Consider the following 19,965-nt stretch of genomic DNA (forward strand, 5'->3'; position numbering starts at 1 on the left):
TCTGCAATTGCGGATATTTATGGGCAACGGTCGCTTTCCATTTCGGTGGATTCAGGTCGCCGCTTGCTCGTGTGCGACCTTACATTATAAATAAATAAATAAAATCACACACTGGAATATAATGACATTTATGGCTATTTGTACCCACCAACACTTCACATTTACCTTTTTAATTTTGTTCTTTAATAAAAAAAAAAAATGCTTGTTTTGTTACAGTTAATTAATAATGTTCTTCATTTTGTATTTTATATGTATGATTATTGGTCTGTGGGGCGGGGGCCTGGTGATCCATTACACAGGGCGCGACCCTAGTTTGGACACCAGTCCCCCCGCCAAAGGGGAAAATTAATAAAGGTATTTTTTTTTTATTTTTATTTGTTTCATTGGGGCAAAGTAAGCAACAGCTACTGTCTTACAAAAAAACGGAGATAAAGTTAAACTTATTAATATACTTACTTATACTCAGTCTATGCCTAAGTTTAACTTTATACCGCATTTATTTGTAAGGCTGCTAGTGTTTAACGTGCAGGAATAGATAAGGGAACAATCTATTTATATATCAATTAAATTAGATTGTCTGTATGTAATATTGAACAAAAAAACATTCATATTTCATCAACATCAACATGAAAATTCATTATTAAAAACTTTTGTCAATGTTCAAGATAATCTCCTGAACAGCTGAATAGATATTATCGGTACTTTCACTATAAAATAAGTGTGTTCATGAGAATGTTATAGACATAGTTTAATAGCGTTAGTAACTTACCCAGTCCAACGAGCACAGTAAAGAACTTGAGTATGTACTGCAGAGAGGCGAGCGCGCCCTCCGCCTCCTCCGCCGCGCCCTCCGCCGCCGCGCACACGCCCTCCGCGTCCTGCCCCCGCACAAACATGCCTCACAACACATCTTGTTTTTTTTTTAAGGTGGCAAACGAGCAAACGGAAACAAGCAATCCACCGAAACAGAAAGCGACCGCTGCCTATAAACCGCAATTGCAGATGCATTGCCTACTCTTCATTGACGGAGGAGGGGACGCACATAAAGAAGACATTTCCCCTTCCTATGCATCTCCTCCACCGTCAAATCCACTTTTCCTTCCCATCCTTTCCTTACAAGAAAAGGGTGGAAAGAGAAAGGGACTAAAATTAGGACTCCGGCACCACACTCATAAGACGAAACGCGGAATTGCTTCCATTTAACGCCTGTCTTCAGTGTGGTCGTGGTATTACTAGAGGCAAGGCGGCCCTGCAGTGCGAAGATGTTAAAGCGGGCTCTACCACTATAGTACTGACAGTCAAGCCTTTTCGTTTAATACCCATAGTTAGAAATTACTTAATAATATTTTATTATTACTTGTTATTCGTTTTTACCTTTATAGCTTCTTGTATTGGTCCATTAAAATTGGGATAGGTACAGACATGGTTCCGTAGATTGGGGTCCGAACAGAGGTCATTAATAAAAGTGTACGCGTGCAGTAACTGTGTCGCGTCTCTGTCACTGGAAATAAATACAAATAATTAGTTATATTTATAGTAAAAATTGTTAAACAAGTAAAAAAATATCTACAAGTTGATCTAAAATGGACAGGGGAGGAGACACATAGGGAATTACAAAGTATACTTCTATCAGGTGGGAGCGTGGTCAAGCGCTAGCTTAACGAACATAAAAAATACAGAAAGAATTATGTTCCCTACCCTGCCAACAATTTTAACTTAAATTTAAAAGATAATCTATTTATAAAAATTTCACTAATATTAGAAATGCGAGAGTTTATATGGATAGATGGATAGATGTTTGTTAGTTTGTAGCCTAAACGGCTAAACGGATTTCGATGAAATTTGTCATAGACGTAGAGGATAGCCTGGAAGAACACGTAGGCTACTCAGTTTTGTTTTTTTTTTAATTCCACGCGGACGGAGACGCGCGCGAAAGCTAGTACTTCATAAATTCCAAGTTGAGCTTAGGTGCTCCTAATCAATATTAGTTGTTTTTTAATAGGTGACATATGAGCAAGAAACAGATTCATTTCGCCAAAATAGCGAAGCTACCATAAAATTAGCTTTTGCCTACTATTAATCAAATGAACACATAAAAAAGAACATTACCACTATTAAGGCATCCCATCCCCAGTGAAAATATTTCCCTTTCCATTTGTTGAATAGGGTGTCAAGGAGTATAGCAATTTAGTAGCTAATATTTTATAACCAATAGCTTATGGACTGCCTATCCTACTCCCGTAAGGTTAGTGCACCGGCTTTTCGTCCTACTAATCACTACCATCCTTCATGTCAGTCATTATTCCATCGTGTCACCTTTCATGCAATCCATTCCTTTTTATGTCTACCTCTATCCATGTACTGAGAAAAATCAACTATTACAGTAGAACCTCGATAAGTTAAAGTCCAAGGGAAACACAAAACATTTTAAGTTATAGAGGTTTTAAGTTATCAAGGGTCCATGTAATAGAGGTTTTGGGCTCTGATGGGAAGGGAAGATATTATTTTTTGAAGTTATAGAGGTTTTTATGTTACCAGGGCATGAGTTATCGAGGTTTTACTGTTTTAAAAAATAAATGTGTAGTGTTACTGACCCAAGTGCAGGATGCAAGGTGCGCAGCGTGCAAGCCAGGTAGCCGTGCACGTCATGCGGCCGCGCCGCGCCCGACAGACTCAGCAGCAGCCGGCACACCTCCACACCCCCGTACCCACCCTCCTACAGTGGTTAAACTTACATATCTTACTAATATAAATGCGTAAGTTTTGATGAATCTTTGTTAGAGTTTGTATCCTAAGCTGCTGAATAGATCCTGATGCAATTTGGAATAGATTCTTCCTATATATCCAGACTTAGCAAGAACTAAGTTACAGAGATACATTAAACTCGTTTTTTCATATTTACTTGATAAATCTGCAATGGTCCAATATATCCTATTGTGATATATCATAAAGTCTGGAGTAACAAATGGTATACCATTAATCCAAAATTCCTGGTTCCAGAGGGATACAAAGTCCTTTGTTTCATGTTTTTTAAGTTAAAATTAAAAAAACCCTGGTAGAAATTTATTATACTCTTCATTCTTGCAAATGCGAAAGTTTAGATGGATGGATGTTTGTTAGTTTGTAGCCTAAACAGCTGAATGGATTTCGATGAGATTTGGTAGAGATGTAGAGTATATTCTGGAAGAACACACAAGCTACTCACTTTTGTTTTTTTTTTCACATAGATATAGTCGTGGGCGAAAGCTAGTATTATATAAATTTAAAAACGAAATCATACCTTTAAATTAATTAAATGCACAACAAATTCTTTAGTATCCACAGTCCTCATCAAAGCATATATTGCGGGTAGATTTGAATAACAGACATTAACAAGGACTGTCAGAGATTTATGTCCAATTGTACGATGCTGAGGTTCTGTCATCGGTTGTAAAATCCAGTCAGTTAATTGTTTCATTAGTCCTGATAAATATGACTCCTGCCAACTAATTTTGATACCATAGGAGATGTCCTGGAACAATGTTTTGACCCTTAATACAAGATTTTTTCTGTGATCATTACAAACTTGTGATGGTTTTTGTAGATTCAAAACCTGATTATTTTTAGTAGTAAATTACCTGCATTACAGATAAAAGCTTAATTTTCTTGTCATTTGATATAACATTACATAATAGTCGAGCCAGTATTGGCATAAATCTGAAAAACAAATTGATAATTAAAAAAAAACACTTATAATTATGTTGATATATAAACTTTCTTAAGATTTGGCGTTATATTAACATAAAACGTCTTGCCTAAGCTACCATGGTATATTACAAATAAAATATACATTTGATCCTATGATCAAATCAAATATACTTGGACTTTGCAATCGCAAAGGTCTGTAGAAGCTTTGTGGCTTCTCTTCAACATATAATATATACCAGTATAGTAATTTGTTGTTTAATCTGTGACAAATACTAACTTGTATGTATGAGTTAGTGCATGCCTCGCGCTCGGCTCTATAGAGGCCCGCGCAAGCACAGCCACCCCAGCCCAGTGCGGACCTCGCCCATCGCTCATTACTCTCCATAAAGAACTGAAAAATGCACAGACTTCTGAACGCCCGGGCGAAAATATCGACAGATCACACGACGACGCTATTAGCTGAAATAATAACAAACAAAATCAATTACAACCAACCGAAAATACCACAATACAACCTTATGTTTACTTTTGTTTTTAATAGTTTAAAATATTATTAACACTTACACCTAAGTACCGTGTCATTAAATTTATAGCATTTTCACTGTGAGTTGCCTCAAATTCTCTAGCAGCATTCACAAAAGCTTTTAAATTGGCAAATTTAGCAGCATCCGCCGCATTGCTGGTATTACTGTTCCAATTTTCGATCCCGTCCACTTCCATGACACAATATGTGAAACGATTTTATTACTGGAAATTACGCCAACATATCAAATACTGAAAGAACATCTAAACGGCGAATATATTTACAAAACTAATAAAATGTAAAAGCTATCACGATCTTAAACAATTTAAATTTCAACTGTTTGTTGTTGGACTTTTCTTTTTTTTTACTGCTATGACGTATAGCTGTGTCTTTATGCCAGTGTGCACTCGTAAAATCTTCGTTCAAAAGGTGTATTGTTTCTCCTACTGGATCAACTTGCAAATAATAATTTATTTATGACTATCTTTTAAAATCACTGTTGATATGTTACATAAATTAGAAATTATTAGTTTCTTTTCAAAAAATTCTTCCTTGTTTAATAGGTGCGTAAATTTCAATACGTTATTCTTTCAAACAACTTTATAAATAAAGCCAAATAGTAAAATAAATTAACTATTTAGAATTCACGGTTGTAAAATTATTGCTTTTAAAGGAAAATATTTGTTTACTACTATCAGCTGTGTGTATGTCAAGTATTTGTCAATGTCATTTTTACATTTACCTTTAAAAACTACAAAATTAGCGAAATCTCTAAGGAAACGCCAATAACACAAAAGATAAATAGAAAAAACTACAAGTTAACTGCTTTATCTACAGGCGTATACGAGTACAAGTAGAAAATATGGCTTTACCACGAGCACAACCAGCAGAAGTATTACGAGCTTGGCAAAAAGATGACTTTTACGAGAAACAACTCGCCGGATCATTGGGACGAATAATGCCGTCTCAGCATGCACCAAGAGCTATTCCAATTGCCTCGCTTCTTTACAAATCGTGTACAACACTCAAAGATCTCCAAACACTAGGCGAGGAGTACTCAGGAATAGTTCAAGTTGACGAAACCTATCACAAACTACCTACGTTCAGCAATCGTTTGCTTAGCATCCTATTATCAGCATTTGGTGAAAATTTAACTCGAAGATTAATACGTCATATTGAAAAGAACATAGAGGCGAACGCGTCTTTAAGGCCTGGTATACAAAACGGTATTATAATAGTTATCAAAACATTAGGTGAGATAATTCCTCAAATAGAAAGTGTTCATCGAGCCTTATCTTATATAAACGGGGGTCCTTTACAGATAGGAAAATCAGTAACTGGTATAGATTATGTACATGTAAGGCCTGCAGCTGCAGCATATTATGCTCACTTAAGATTACTAGGTTTAGTAACATTATTGCATGCTTTTATTTCAAGTGGGAAATGTATGTATGATGCTAAAAAGAATATGGAGCAGTTATCTAGCTTTACTGAGGTAGATAGTAACAAGACATGTGCAGCGTGTCTAGAAGAGATACTACAGCCATGTGTGTTGCACTGTGGTCATTTATTCTGTATGCAGTGTTGTTACGGACCTTTAGAAAGTTGTCCATTGTGCCGCACACCTTTTACAAAGAATACTGTGGTACCATTAATGAATTATTACCCTGGAGAACTATAAAATAAACAAAAATCAAAGATACTGTGTGTTATGAAAGACAACTTGTATAGTTTTGCGTGGGATATATTTAATGTTAATGTAAATTTATTTAAAATGTTTCTATTTCCTATTTTTAAAGAATTCTGAAGATGTTTAAACATTTTTATACATATTGGTGGCTCAAATAAAGTTTGCTGTGTAGAACACAATTTTAGATGTAGCAAGAAACAAGAGGTCACTCCTCAGGTCATGAGTGGTTGCCAAAAAAACAGCTCTAGTAGGGGTTCTGTGTAGCCTAAGGTTTCTTTAACTTCTTGACAAACTCTTATTTTGCATGAAAGAAATTATAAACAAAGTACTTTCTTACCTTTATCTTCTTCCATGGTAACAATTAGATATTTCCATTTATTTTTATGTTAAAAAAAAATTTAAAAAAAACATCGACGAATTGAGTACCTCCTTCTTTTGGGAAGTCAGTCAAAAATAGTTAAGTTTGATTTTTTATATGGTGACTGTGATAATAAAACTATTTTTATGATTAATCACCTTTATTTAACTCCCAAATAAACATTAAACATAAGTTAAATTAAGTATTCTTCAAGAAACAGAAAAGATATAAAGTTGTCTCTATTTACTATATTAGTGTTCAGAGATTCAGCAGAATTAAATGCAATAACAAAATGCTATTTATTAACACTATAAAATACAGATAAATTCAAATTTAGAAGCTATATTTTGAGCTTTTTTCTTAATACAAGATCTCAAGTAGCCATTTATTTAGATTTTTAACTCTTGCCAATCTTAAGTCTAGACATACAAATAGAATATCCTTTCTGTGTCCCCACCTCTGCCAAATTGACTTTCCCTTCTCATCATTTCCTTGAAAATGGTAGGGAATCTTATCACTTCTCTAAACCAATATTTATTGAGCAGTTGTTTAGAAAAATAGCAAAGAAACTTCAGTTTTGCACTGCAGAGATTTAAGATTTCAAGATAAATATTTAATATCAAAAGGCATAACTTTATGATACATTGTGCAAAAATCTAGCTCAACTATTCATATAAGAACCTTAATTTTTAAGCGTATCAGATATCTCAGTACATATATTTTCTTTTTAAATGAGAAAGTAAGTCGCAAACCAAAATACTGCTCAGTAACTAAAATTATAAATACTTTAAATAAATTTATAAAGTTTACAATATAAAGAAAGCAGTTAAGGGCTGTTATTCTACGCGTAATAGCTCAACATCAAAAACTAAGGTCGAGTTTGGAGGGATAACACCAGGATGACCTCTGGAGCCATAGGCAAAGTCTGGTGAACATGTTAGTTTTGCTCTTTCGCCAACAGACATCTGTAACAATAGTTTTTTATGTATTAAAATGATTCACAAGGAAAACCGGTACGATTTAACGAACTTACTTTAGCAAGTCCTTGATCCCACCCTTTGATAACATCACCTTTGCCAAGAGTGAACTTAAAGGGTTGTCCGCGATCTCGCGATGAATCGAATTTCTTTCCATTTTGTAGTGTTCCTGTGTAATGGACTACTACAGTTTGACCAGGCTTAGGATAGCTGGTACCTGAAATAAACAAGTGAATGCGTAAGCTGTCAAAGTATTCTAGAAATAATCTTTACAGAATTAAATATATGTGTATACCATTTCCAGGAGAAAGAGTTTCTACATCAACGCCCATTTTGTGATACTATTAAATTAGGAAGAAAATTATAGGAAAATTAAAACGAACCAACCACTTCGAGGTAAAGTTAGATCAGAAATCAGAATTTCAGAATCTTTTTAATTTTTTTAGCAGAGTATGTAACACCAAAGAGTTTATAATTTTAAAACAGGATTTTAAAAAACGGTTCCTAGCCGACTATGCTTACTTTTATTAGTATCTCAGTAATTCAAAAATCTCTGTCTTTTATTGAATTTTGTTGAAACGAAAGTTTTAATTAAATATTTTTTTGGAAGTAGACAAAAGATTTTTATTTTTTGCAAAGAAACTACAACTGTCAGTGTCAAAATGTCAAATCATTGAAGCAGTTTTCTTTGTTGTTGTATTGTGTTGTTGTTATATTTCTAAAATATAAATGAAGTATTGGATATTTTAGCCATTTTAATATAAAATGGTATCCAGTGAAGAGGAATCAGAGATGAAAACGCACGACGGTCTAGAATGGGACGTTGATATGGAAATTCAGTTATTCTACGCAATGGCCAACCATAAGCCGGTTGGTATAAAGAAACATTTTCATATGGTCGGTATTTGGGAAAAGTTAACAAATTCTCTTACTAAAGAAATATCAACACAAGATATTTGGAAACATTTAGATACGCTTTATGACATGGCTATGCTTGAGGACACTGAGCCAATACCATTTCCGAATAACGAAGTGATATTCAATTTACCGGAACATGAATTTGGACCATTGATCAAACAGAAATGCAAAGAAGCTTTACTAGCTGATGATAGTGATGGAGGTAATATCAATTTGCTCTTATTGGCCTATTAAAATTTCTAGTCGGTGAAAGTTTTTGTTACACTATAGCCTATATTAAATTTGTTTGTAATTATGAATTAACATAATCAGTTTTTTTTAAATTAACCTGTCCTTCTAGATGGTAGGAGCCCATCTCCTAAAACAGCAACATCTAGAAGTAATTCAAGAGGCACTACAAAAGATGGGACTACTACTAAAGGTATGGTTTTATTCTTTATCTATTTACTACCTTGTAAATATGACTTTGTGGAGAAAAAAACATTCATCCATCTAAACTTGCACATTTATCATTAGTATGATTATCTGGTGGTCAAAGGCCATTAATATAATTTTACTGTGCTCAGGTCGAAAGGATAGTATAAGTGCTCTCGCAACTAAGACGAGAAAAGAAAGTGGCAGTTCATATGCGTCAACTGACACACCAAGCATCAAATCAGAGAAAGATTATGGTATGCATTTTAAATGTTAACTAGCTGTTCCCATGCGGCTTCATCTGCATTAGTTTATGAAAATTTTATATTATTGTTTACATCTATCAAATTGTCAATAGCAAATGTCAAAATGACATGACAAACCTTGGCAATCTTGGTTCCTTGATGTTGGCAGCAATTTATGGTCTCTTTCCCACATTAGGGTTTGTATCCATAATATTTACCCCCTAAGTTTAATGGTGGGAAAATGTATAGCCTTAGCTGTGACATTACTGTAGAGCTTTTTATTAAAAAAAGAATTATTCAAAAATATGCTGTAATTGCTTACATCTTAGGCAACAAAGTGTGTGTTTACGCTTTATAATAAATATAAATAAATAATTTTTATTACTAAATCAAGTAAGATACAAATCAATCAGTTGTAGGGACTTCCTTTTAAGTAACCAATAGGCACTTGTGTTAGGAAGTCCCGCTCTTCCGTGTAACACATAATGTAAGATATTCTTGCACAATCTATGCTATGATAATAGTACAGATGAGATAAGAACTGTATTTTTTGTATATGCATATTTTGTTTGTTGTACAGATAGGAGACGGGATTCACGAGATTCAAATGCATCTGGACCTCGCGAAAGTACAGCTAGTCGGAAATCATTATCACAAAGAGATAAAACAACAAAGTCCAAAGTTACTTCAGTGGCAGGTAAAAGTCTTGCAATTATAGTTTAAATTATAATTTCTTTTAAGTTTGCTATATTCACCTAGTATGTTAAAAGCGTTGGCGGCTCAGGGGTTAAGCACTTGACTTGTAATTTACAAGACCTGGGTTCAAATCCCGTCATGTACCATGATGTACTATTTTCGAATATGTACATAATTTACCTAATAATCATATGAAAGGTAAATGTGTTGTATCTTGCATGTATCAGTGAAGAAATTTAAAGATATGTGTTAGGTCAACCAAACTGCACTAGGCTGCATGGTTCTCTATGGCCTAGTCACTGCCAACTTAGACTAGGCATTGAACACTACAGAGGGAAACATTGAGCTGATGATCTATTACGTTTAGTCTGTCGAGTTTTTTGTTTGTTTAATTTAATTTATGATTTGATTGTCTATGGTTTCCCTCAGCTTGGGATTCCCCTCTTATAGATGAGGAGGGCAGCACGCGGCGCGGTCGCCGCCGAGCAAACACCTCCACGCCTCCCGCGGCTCCCGCCAAGAGGCGCAGGACTTGACACGCACATACACATTCATATCTACATTTCTTCTGACAAACAGACCAACGCCCATGGTTGGACCATAGAGTCCTCGGAAAAGGGCGGGAAACAAGAAATCGTACTATGAATGTTTTTTTCTCGTAAACTACGTATGACATTACTAATACTATAAACATTGTATATGTTATATACAGTTTAATTGATTTTAATTATTAAATGACATGTTTTGATTAGATTCTAAGTTTACTGTAAGAGTAATAAATAAAGTTTAATTATATTATGTTGCGTGTATCCTCTGCCTTGACATGTGCTACAATTAACAGTATGAAGTACAGTACGAAGTTGATGAAATTGTTAAAATAGAAACGATTGTTATTTCATGCGTATAAAAGCAGCTAATGTGTAGTATTTATTTTTTATACCTTAATTAAATATTTTAGAGTATTTTTGTTGAGATTAAAAGAAATTGAACTTTGTATTCTATTATAATTTTTATAGTCTATGATCTGTTGTTCATCTGTGGTTTGTTTAATTGTAAAAATGTCAAAGTGACAGCGTCTGAGCGGCGAAGGTTTCCAAACCAAAAAAAATATTGTATATTGTGGCGTTTAAATTATGATACCTTAAAAATTCCAGTTATTTTATACATAATAGATGATTAAATTATTATGGCGAATCACTATGAAGTGCCCAGTTGGTAAGATACTTTGTTTATTCACTTCGATAAGATCATGCCGCCATTTAGTTTTGATATATTACTGCATGCTTTGGTTGATTTATAGTAAATTACTCGTTGTTTTTGATAAGTACGATATAAAAACATCCGTATATTGTCTAACAATTATTTTTTAACCACTCGTTTAGTCTTCTTGTATGCTTCTGTTAGGGTTGTCAATTATTTATATTACTTTTACAGGGTTATTATAATAACAATCTTATTAAAAATCTATACGTATACCGAAGTTATATTGTTTAATTATAACTGACAATGTTTTTTTTAGCTTGTTTGAAGTACATAAACATGGCTATGTGCCGGTTTTAATATTACCGATGTCCTGGGCGAAACCTCTTTGGCGCCCTTTAATGTCTAGCGCCCCTGCTGTGGGTTAATACATCCTTTTAAAAATGTTTTTAACTATCCTTTTTGTAATATTTCCAGGGCTGGCAAACCTCCGACAGGTTTGCACTTGGATGTATTAAAAGGAGACAAATTGATACAAAAGTTAATGTTAGATGAGAAGAAATGTTATTTATTTGGCCGCAATCCACAGATGAATGACTTTTGTATAGATCATGCGAGTTGTTCGAGAGTACATGCAGCATTTGTATACCATAAAGACTTGAATCGAGCTTTTCTTGTTGACTTAGGAAGTAGTAAGTATAGACACTAAATAATACCTTCTTACTATTGTAGTACTACAAGTAATGGCAGGTATGGTAGTACTAGAAGATGTACTTCAATATTGATAACTCTTATTAGACTCCTTGTGGAATAAAGCCACCTTTCAGTAGAGCCCATGCCCCTTTAATATCATCGCATGAATGAGCCGGCTCGCCTGGTGTATTACCACCACCACACAGAAAACAGGTGTAAAGTGGAAGCAATTCTGTGTTTGGTCTGAGTAGTGTCCGGAGGCCTAATTTTTAGTCCCTTTCCACCCTTTCCTTAAGAGAAATGGATGGAAAGGAAAATTGAATTTGACGGTGGAGGAGACACAGGAAAGGGAAATGTCCTCTTCGTGTGCGTTTCCTCCATCAATTAAGGGTAGACAACGCATCTGCAATTGCAGATGTCTAAGGGCAGCGGTCGTTTTCCATTTTGGTGGATTCAGATGGCCGCTTGCTCGTTTGCCACCTTATATTATAGAAAAAAAATTGTGATTGACACATTGTTTTACGTTTTTTTTATTAACTTTCAAAATACTAACAACTGTGTAATATTAAAAAGAACTGTAGAGTGTTTTATCAAAGTTGTTAACAATGCATTATACTTAGTCATATAAATGTTTACAGTTTTGTCTTGTAAAATTAACATTTCAAATATGCAATAATTTATATAAACTCCATTTATTAATTAATGGCTTACTCACGTCATACTTTTTCCGGTGACGGCACTGACCAGTTTCAGACCCTGAGGGGGTCCTTCTTCAGGGCGAGGGTTAAAACGTTGTATCGGGGTCGCGTCGCGCCTCGCACTTTAAATAATTTAAACTTTATTAATATGATTTATGTATGAAATATTACAACAAGTAAAATAGTATAGACTATTGTTTTCCCAATTTCTTTTGTCATCTACACTCCGGAAAAATATCTTTACATTAATGTATTTAAAGCACTTTTAAAAAAAAACGAAAAACAAACGTTTTCTGTTATTTCAAAATTTAAATGCTGTTTAAATAGGGTTTTTTTCATCATTTTGTCTGTAGTTAATTTGTAATAAGAGTACTTTAGAGTAATTATATTTCCAGCGCACGGCACATACATTGGTAAAATGAGATTAGAAGCAAACAAGCCAACGCAGCTGCCTATCGACTCTACCTTCCACTTTGGTGCTTCAACTAGGAACTATATTATAAGGTACATTTATATTTATCAAACAAAAAAATACATTATTTGTTACCAAAATGTCAATTCAACCGATGAAGAGCTTTTCTTTAAAAGGTCTTAATAAAATGGACTTATGAAGCGCTAAGGGAAATTTGAGAGTAGCCTCAGTGGTTGAGAAAAAAAGGAGTAAAAGGTTAGCGTGGTCTGGGCATGTTATAAGGAGGGATGAATCGCATGTAGGTACACCTATAGGTGACCTAGAAACCAAATAATAGTTTATTTTTGTACTAGATACTGAAGAAATAATGTTTCTAATTCTATAGACTGTTTTAACAGAGAACGTCCAACTGGCAACTCCCGGGGTATAATGGAGGACCTACCCAACACGGAGACGGAGGGAGCTCTGCTAGGCCTGCCCGAGACACAGACTGAGTTAGATGTAAGTTTCATATTTAATTACTTTTTTTTACCAATTTTCAGATATTTCCATATGAAAAATTTAAGTTATTAACTGTTATGTGCTTTTAATATACAGTAGAACCTCGATAAGTTAAAGTCCAAGGGAAACACAAAATACTTTAAGTTATAGAGGTTTTAAGTTATCAAGGGTCTATGTTATAGAGGTTTTGGGCTCTGATGGTTTTTAAGTTACCGAAGTTTCAGTTATCGAGGTTCGACTGTAAATGTTTGACATATTTGTCCGTAGACCAAGGTTGTATGAAATTCTACGTGCTTTTTCAGATTAACAGAAACTATGTTATTTAAAAAAAATCAACCAGAAATAATGTTAATATGTATGGTATTTGTGTGTTAGTTATTATTTCGACATGTAGAATTATTAAGTTAGTATCATTTTAGAATTTAACAGAGTTCAACACGGCCCACAACCGCAGGATATCCATGCTGGGCATCTCCACTGAGGATGGCACTGATGTTATGAAGGTAAATTACATTGTTTACTTACTAATTTTAGTCTTACCCCTTTCTTAACAGAAATATGGGCAGGAAAATTGGATTTAACAGCGGAGGAGACACAGGAAGGGGAAATATCCTATTTATTTGCATTTCTTCTGTCAATTAAGGGTTGGTAATGCTGCATTTACGGATGTCTTGACAGCAGTCGTTTCCCCATTTTGACGCATTCAGGTGGCCGCTTGCTCGTTTGCCACCTTATGTAAAAAAAGGGAGTAGCCTATATGTTCAGACTATCTATACCAAATTTCATCGAAATCCGTTCAGCCGTTTAGGCTACAAACTCTTTCAGGCATCTATCCATCTAAACTTTCGCATCTATTTTAGTATGATTTTCTTGTAATCAGTCTAAGTAGGTAATTAAATAAGTTTTAATAGAGAATGTACATATAGCCTGCTGCGGGAACGAAGCGTTCATCCTCTACATCAGCTGGTGTCGCCAAGAAGCGGCGCAACGTCAGCTTCAATGAGGAGGTGGATATTATCAACCCTGAGGATATCGACCCCAGCGTCGGCCGCTTCCGGAACCTCGTGCGCTCCACCATCGTGCCCAGCGCAGCCGTCACCGCCAGGCGCGCCAGGCTGCATGCCGACGACAGTGAGACACATAGACACAGACACCAGACACTTCGACAAACATTCCGATCGCAGGCACCTGACTTCCAGACACTTGAGAATTACTATTGCCCGGCTCTCAGTCATTTGACCCCTTCACCCCGACTCATAAGCGATGATTCGCAATCTAATAACCCCCTAATTCTCGACACCAAGATACTCCGACCCATAACCAACGCCCCCTAACTCCCCGATCCTCAGACCTGTCACCACCGACTCTTTATCCCAAAACACTCGTTATCCCGACTCCTCTGACCCCCTAACCCCCATTCTTGGTTAGAAACCCCCTTAAATTCAAAGAATAAACTAGAACTTTAGATTCCACAAGCGTATGTGCTAACACTTTCTATATCTTTAGATTACAATGTAACTTTTTAAGGATGTTTATAGTATTAATTGAATGAATATTTGATGTTAACATTGGAAGGTCTGTCGGCGGTGCCGCAGCAGCACTCGCTGCGACTGCAGGAGATGTCGCGCAGCGCGCTGTACGCGGACCTGCCCGCGCCCGCCGCGCCCGCCGCCTCCGCCGCCTCCGCCGCGCCCGCAGCCCCCACCTCGCATCTCAGCATCATCGGCGCTAGGTGTGTACCATTTGTACTATCTTTACTATATGTACTATATGCACCATCTGTACTATTTGTACTATCTGTATTGTTTGTACACTTTGTACTATCTGTATTGTTTGTACCCTTTGTATTAATTGTATTATTTGTACTGTTTGTACTATCTGTACTATTTGCGCTATTTGTACTGTACTAAGACATTTTACTATTTACACCCTGTTTTATGTGTATTTTTAGTGACAAATAATCGCTATAACTCATTTTTGATTGAAAATTTATATGTGTATTAATTTGTGTAGTGTAAATGTACAGTCGGGGAATGTGGCTGTGTTGTTTATTACTACCGTTGACGTTTTGTAAGCGTTAGGACGACGGAACAATAACCAATAGGATGTAGTTTTTAAACCTGTTTTTACAGACAAAGCTTCCATGGTACGACTAATTACTTTATTATATCGTCGTTTGTGGTACATTCTGCTAAATATTTTTTTTTGTGAAGAAGGACGTAATTTGGCGTATGTAAGTATAGCACTGCTTGTTTCCGTTACTGTACATGTGTAAATTCCAGACTGGGGCTGTCGCTGCCCAACCCCGCCCCGGACGTGGAGCTGGAGGGGCCCGAGCCGCATCTCAGCGTGCACCCCCCCCTGCCGCACGCAGGTCAGACACGCACACACGCAGGCAGACACACAGACATAAATCACATGACACCACACTCGTCTTTATTAATCCTTAAATGCATGATGATGTCATCAGTCTTCTTTTCTACACCTAATGGATTATTTTAAAAAAATATTATTTTTCCCTTGATCTATGTTCAATTTACTACCAGTTTCAATTTAAGGTATTTAAAAAGAAAAAAATAAAGCATTTTAATAAACTCCGAAAAAAAAAGATATTTTTACCTTAAAAAAATGTAATTAGACATTATCTAGTTAAACTTTTTGAACGCCATTGATTATTATAAACGAGCTGTTGCCCGCGACTTCGTCCGCGTGGTATTAGAAAACATACAAACTACATAAATTACAAAAAGCTACGTTATCCCTCGGGAACCGGACATTTCTCGGGGATGAACCTTATCCCATGTGTACTCCAGACTTTGTTTTATATCTGTGCCAAATTTCAATAAGATATGTTGAACCGTTGCAGAATGATCGAGTAAACATTAAAAAACTAAATAAATGAATCCCACGGGAACCGTAACTATTCCCGGGATAAAAAGTAGCCTATGTGCTCTTCCAGACTATGCTCTAAACCTGTGCCAAATTTCATGGAAATTCGTTCAGCCGTTTAGGCTACAAACGCTAACAAACATCCATCCATCCATCCAAACTTTCACATTTATAATATTAGTATGATTACTTCAAATAGCGCAAGACAATAGTTAAGAGAAGGCCTCATGATACAGTTTTTACACTGGTTTTGTACAATTTTTTTTGCTCTAATAAAGATTTAAAAACAAATTATACCTTAAAAAAATTTGCCCTAATGTTTGTTAGAGTCAGAATAAACGCAGACTACTTGCTTTACGAACGATCGCGGGTGAAAATTAGTTATATTTTTATATGTACCATGTTTGCTGGTATAGTCAAAAATGTATTGAAAATACTTAGTTTTTTTGATAAAACCTTCGATTTTTCAGTTCCAGAAGAAGCAGGTCCGTCCAGCGAGCCTAAGAAGAAGAAATACGCGAAGGAGGCGTGGCCGGGGCGGAAACCGGGGCTAATATCGGGCGTGTAGCCCCGCCCCCGCCCCGGCCCCGGCCCCCGCCCCGCCGGTGACGTCACAGACTATACAGTAGTTGTACATGGATTACGTTAAGTGGAATCCGAAGAGTGATTTTTTTATCGTTAGCCGCGTCTAAGTGTTGTTGTGGCTTAATAAATGATGGCGGACATTTAAAAGGCTTTTATTTCCCCCCCCCCTTGCAGTTACGGTAGTTTGGTAAGTATACAGTGATAAACTACCAAACAGATGCTGAATTTCGCCGAAATAGCGAATATACTGACCATACAGATGATGTCCAGAAGAATGTTTTAGCTACTTAAGTGTCTTTTATTTCAATTTTCTTCTTTTGTAAGTAAAGGGTACAAAAAGGAATAGACCTAAAATGAAGCTATTAAAAATAAACAAATGTAGATGAAGCAGGAATCGCGATGTTTCTAACAATATATAAAATGTTCGCCGAAAACCCTTTTTTAATTCTACGTACAACAAAAGACGTAAAAAAAAACGTAAAGATAGGAATCAATATCTCCTACAATAATTAAATTCATTAAAAAATAAAAATTTACGGTCATCTTGACAGATAATGTCTACCTACCCCTTAAGTTACAAGTTAGAATATAATTTAAGTAATCCCTTTATTATACGTTGGGATTCAATCGAATTATGTCGGCTTAAGGATTATGTTGCGGTTTGTTGTGATATAGGGGTTTATGTTAAATCTGAGACAAATAGATGTATAATTTACATATTGTAAAGGCAGACTTTAGATAATAATCTATGCTAGTATTTTAAATAAATAAAAAATAAAAACCTCTTTATTGCCATCCAAGAATACACAGAGTTGTACAAAATAAAAAACATACATGAAAAAATTATAACAGATGGCAAAAGGGGGAGGCTCAGCTTAACCGATACTGGTTGAGATCCAGTGTCGAGCTGGTTTTCAGTCACCCCCCTTCCCAAGATGTAAAAGATCACAATCGCAAGATGTAAAAAAATAAAGAGAAAAAAAAATTCTCTTTATTTTTTGGGACTTTTGTTCCTTAAAACATGTCAGTCCCATAATATCTTAAACTAAATACCGAAACCATATATAAACAAACACAATACAAAACCAAGAAAATGAAAAAAAAAAAACAAAAATAGTTTTAACAAATTGCTATACGGCCCTTATGCTAATATTATATTCGAAAGTATGACAAAAGATTAGTTTTATAACAAAAGTTTTATAAATTAAAACTCCCACACTAAAATTATCTTATTTTCAACTATTATCATGTTTTACTAAATACCAATTTCAATTCACTGGAGAAAAATTAAAAATGGATAGGATTTTTTAAGAGGAGTCAAACAATTTCGGACAACGACTGAAAAGACACGGTTGAAATTCTGACATCCTAATTTTGATGTTAACAGCTGCGGTTAAAATATATTTTCTTTAATAACTAGCTTCCGTCCGCGTGTAATTATAAAAAAACATAAGTGATTATGTGTTCTTGCAGACTACCATCTACATCTGTACCAAATTTAATCAAAATCTATTCAGCCATTTAGGCTACAAACTCTATCAATCATCCATCCATCTAAACCTTCGCATTTATATTAGTAAGATTGTAATTTTTCACATTTGTGACGCAATCAATCATTAGAAATTTAACTCTAAATTGTTCGCCTATAAAAGCCAATACGAACAGTTCTATTACGTTTTGAAATCCACTTATATCGGGAGCGTATTGACCACTTTGGAGGCTGCACTCTGTTGCTATTACGTAGCATTATTGAGCGCTACGACCACTACAAACGCTGCTACGTATATTACGAGCGCTACGACCACTCTAAAGTGAACGTATAACTAACATGTACTTAAGTTCAACGATTATTAGACGCATTTATAATACACTAGCGTTCGCCCGCGACTCCGTCCGCGGGGTATTAAAAAAAAAACAAAAGTAAGTAGCCTATGTGTCCCTCCATATTCTGCTCTACCTCTATGCCAAATTTCATCCAGATCCGTTGAGCCATTTAGTCTACAACCTCTAACAAACATCCATCCATCCATCTAAACTTTCGCATTTATATTATAGTATGAAGTATGATTGCTTGTGGGGCCATGAAACTAGCGATGTTAATTTAAATATATCTTAATTGTGTTATTTAAAAAAAGGACATCAATTATATTATCTGTGAATAGATTTAAAGCAGTATAAGTCTCAGATATTAGTGATGTTTTTATCATTTTATGACATAAACATAATTATTAATATTTTCTGTACTTAATTTTTGCTAAGAACATTTGGTAAAAAATAAATTGTATACTTTAATAGTGAAAAACCGAGTTCAAAGTAGATAAACAATGTAATTAAAAGCTCTTAAAAGCGCTTCTGAAAACTGAAGGCTGCTTCAGTGCATATAAATTACGTTTGCCTTTTAACCTTTGAAACGCAGAGACGAGGCAAGATTGCTTTGAAAACTTATAGAAGCTTTTCTAAGAGTCTACAAACTATACTATTCTATTACCTAGATATGACATAAATAGAAGCACTAGAAAAATATGCTTTTATATAAACAGGTATAATACTAAAGCCTACATACAGATTTATCTGATACTAGTTGTAAGCGTGCGGCTTCATCCGCATTAAATTATAAATTTACTGTTTGCAAATTCTCAATTGCAATTGTCATAATACCAACTACCTTACTATGGCAATCTTGCTTCCTATATGTTGTCAGCAATTTATGGTCTCTTTCTCACATTAGGGTTTTTATCCAAAATATTTACCCCCTAAGTTTGATGGCGTGAAAATATATAGCATAAAGCGTGAAGTGTAGGGCTTTTTATTAAAAAAAAAATAATTAAAAGTATGCTCTAATTGCTGACATCTTAAGCAACAAAGAAGTGTGTGTTTACGCTTTATTATAATAGTAAAGATCAGTCGTTCAGATAAATCTATCCTGTAGGTAACACTGAAGACTGAACAGTTTCGAGTTTTGTTACATTTATCTAAAAGGTTTGAATGTTCAGAAAAAACTGAGAATGTGAATCTGTCTTAATAAATTAGCCCGAGGAATAATAACTAACAAGTAATAATTAATAATAGTTACTATTTATATCATGCTAATATTATAAATGCGAAAGTTTATTACAGTTGGATGTTTGTTACAGTTTGTAGCCTAAACGGCTGAACGGATTTCGATGTAATTTGGTACAGATGTAGAGGATAGTCTGGAAGAAGACATAGGCTTCTCACTTTTTTTAATACCACGCGGACGGAGTCGCGGGCGAAAGCTAGTCCTTAATAAAAACTACATGCGCACATCAGCACTGCAATAAGGTAACCATGGAATTAAATTGCAGTGGTACTGGTATTAATATGTCTTGTCTCTCTTTCACCAAAGGGAATGAAAGAGATGTCGATAGTAATACAAACATACCGCAGTGAAGTCAATTTAAACTACGTCATCTCGAGTTAATTCAATTCGGTTGAAGTCTGAACCAACTCGGAGTCTC

General features: G+C 35.2%; 5 protein-coding genes across 6 annotated transcripts in view; 3 read left to right on the forward strand and 2 right to left on the reverse strand.

Annotated features, from left to right (window-relative positions):
• LOC106108211 overlaps positions 1-4,572 on the reverse strand; it is a 14,141-nt gene extending 9,569 nt beyond the window's left edge. The window contains exons 1-7 of the mRNA XM_013289311.1: positions 4,252-4,572; positions 3,965-4,146; positions 3,618-3,696; positions 3,281-3,511; positions 2,595-2,716; positions 1,375-1,501; positions 726-878 (exon numbers count right to left, since the gene is read on the reverse strand). Of these exons, the coding sequence (XP_013144765.1) occupies positions 726-878; positions 1,375-1,501; positions 2,595-2,716; positions 3,281-3,511; positions 3,618-3,696; positions 3,965-4,146; positions 4,252-4,407 (1,050 nt within the window). The 5' untranslated portion in view covers positions 4,408-4,572. The remainder of the gene's footprint in view (positions 1-725; positions 879-1,374; positions 1,502-2,594; positions 2,717-3,280; positions 3,512-3,617; positions 3,697-3,964; positions 4,147-4,251) is intronic.
• Positions 4,573-4,941: 369 nt separating this feature from the next.
• Positions 4,942-6,335, forward strand: LOC106108244 (peroxisome biogenesis factor 10). Its single transcript, XM_013289346.1, has one exon. The coding sequence runs from the start codon at positions 5,073-5,075 to the stop codon at positions 5,889-5,891; it is 819 nt and encodes a 272-aa protein (XP_013144800.1). The 5' UTR covers positions 4,942-5,072; the 3' UTR covers positions 5,892-6,335.
• A 247-nt stretch (positions 6,336-6,582) lies between these two features.
• On the reverse strand, positions 6,583-7,656 carry LOC106108242 (12 kDa FK506-binding protein-like). The gene is made up of 3 exons (XM_013289344.1): positions 7,531-7,656; positions 7,292-7,452; positions 6,583-7,223 (listed from the first exon to the last, which is right to left on the reverse strand). The coding sequence occupies exons 1-3, from the start codon at positions 7,565-7,567 to the stop codon at positions 7,095-7,097; spliced, it is 327 nt and encodes a 108-aa protein (XP_013144798.1). The 5' UTR covers positions 7,568-7,656; the 3' UTR covers positions 6,583-7,094.
• A 243-nt stretch (positions 7,657-7,899) lies between these two features.
• On the forward strand, positions 7,900-10,306 carry LOC106108295 (MRG/MORF4L-binding protein). Of its 2 annotated transcripts, none has more exons than XM_013289424.1 (5): positions 7,900-8,355; positions 8,494-8,574; positions 8,720-8,824; positions 9,393-9,509; positions 9,938-10,306. In XM_013289424.1, exons 1-5 carry the CDS (start codon positions 8,001-8,003, stop codon positions 10,042-10,044), a joined length of 765 nt encoding a protein of 254 aa, XP_013144878.1. In that variant the 5' UTR covers positions 7,900-8,000; the 3' UTR covers positions 10,045-10,306. The 2 variants fall into 2 exon arrangements, with proteins under 2 accessions (XP_013144878.1, XP_013144880.1); XM_013289426.1 differs by having other exon boundaries at positions 9,959-10,306.
• A 216-nt stretch (positions 10,307-10,522) lies between these two features.
• LOC106108294 (nuclear inhibitor of protein phosphatase 1) lies at positions 10,523-16,626 on the forward strand. The gene is made up of 9 exons (XM_013289423.1): positions 10,523-10,723; positions 11,186-11,400; positions 12,495-12,603; positions 12,910-13,012; positions 13,432-13,515; positions 13,939-14,143; positions 14,588-14,744; positions 15,295-15,386; positions 16,372-16,626. Exons 1-9 carry the CDS (start codon positions 10,695-10,697, stop codon positions 16,467-16,469), a joined length of 1,092 nt encoding a protein of 363 aa, XP_013144877.1. The 5' UTR covers positions 10,523-10,694; the 3' UTR covers positions 16,470-16,626.
• The last annotated feature ends 3,339 nt before the right edge of the window (positions 16,627-19,965 follow it).

Source organism: Papilio polytes, unplaced genomic scaffold (genome assembly GCF_000836215.1).
Source record: "Papilio polytes unplaced genomic scaffold, Ppol_1.0 DF821733.1, whole genome shotgun sequence".
NCBI classification, from domain to species: Eukaryota; Metazoa; Arthropoda; class Insecta; order Lepidoptera; family Papilionidae; genus Papilio; species Papilio polytes.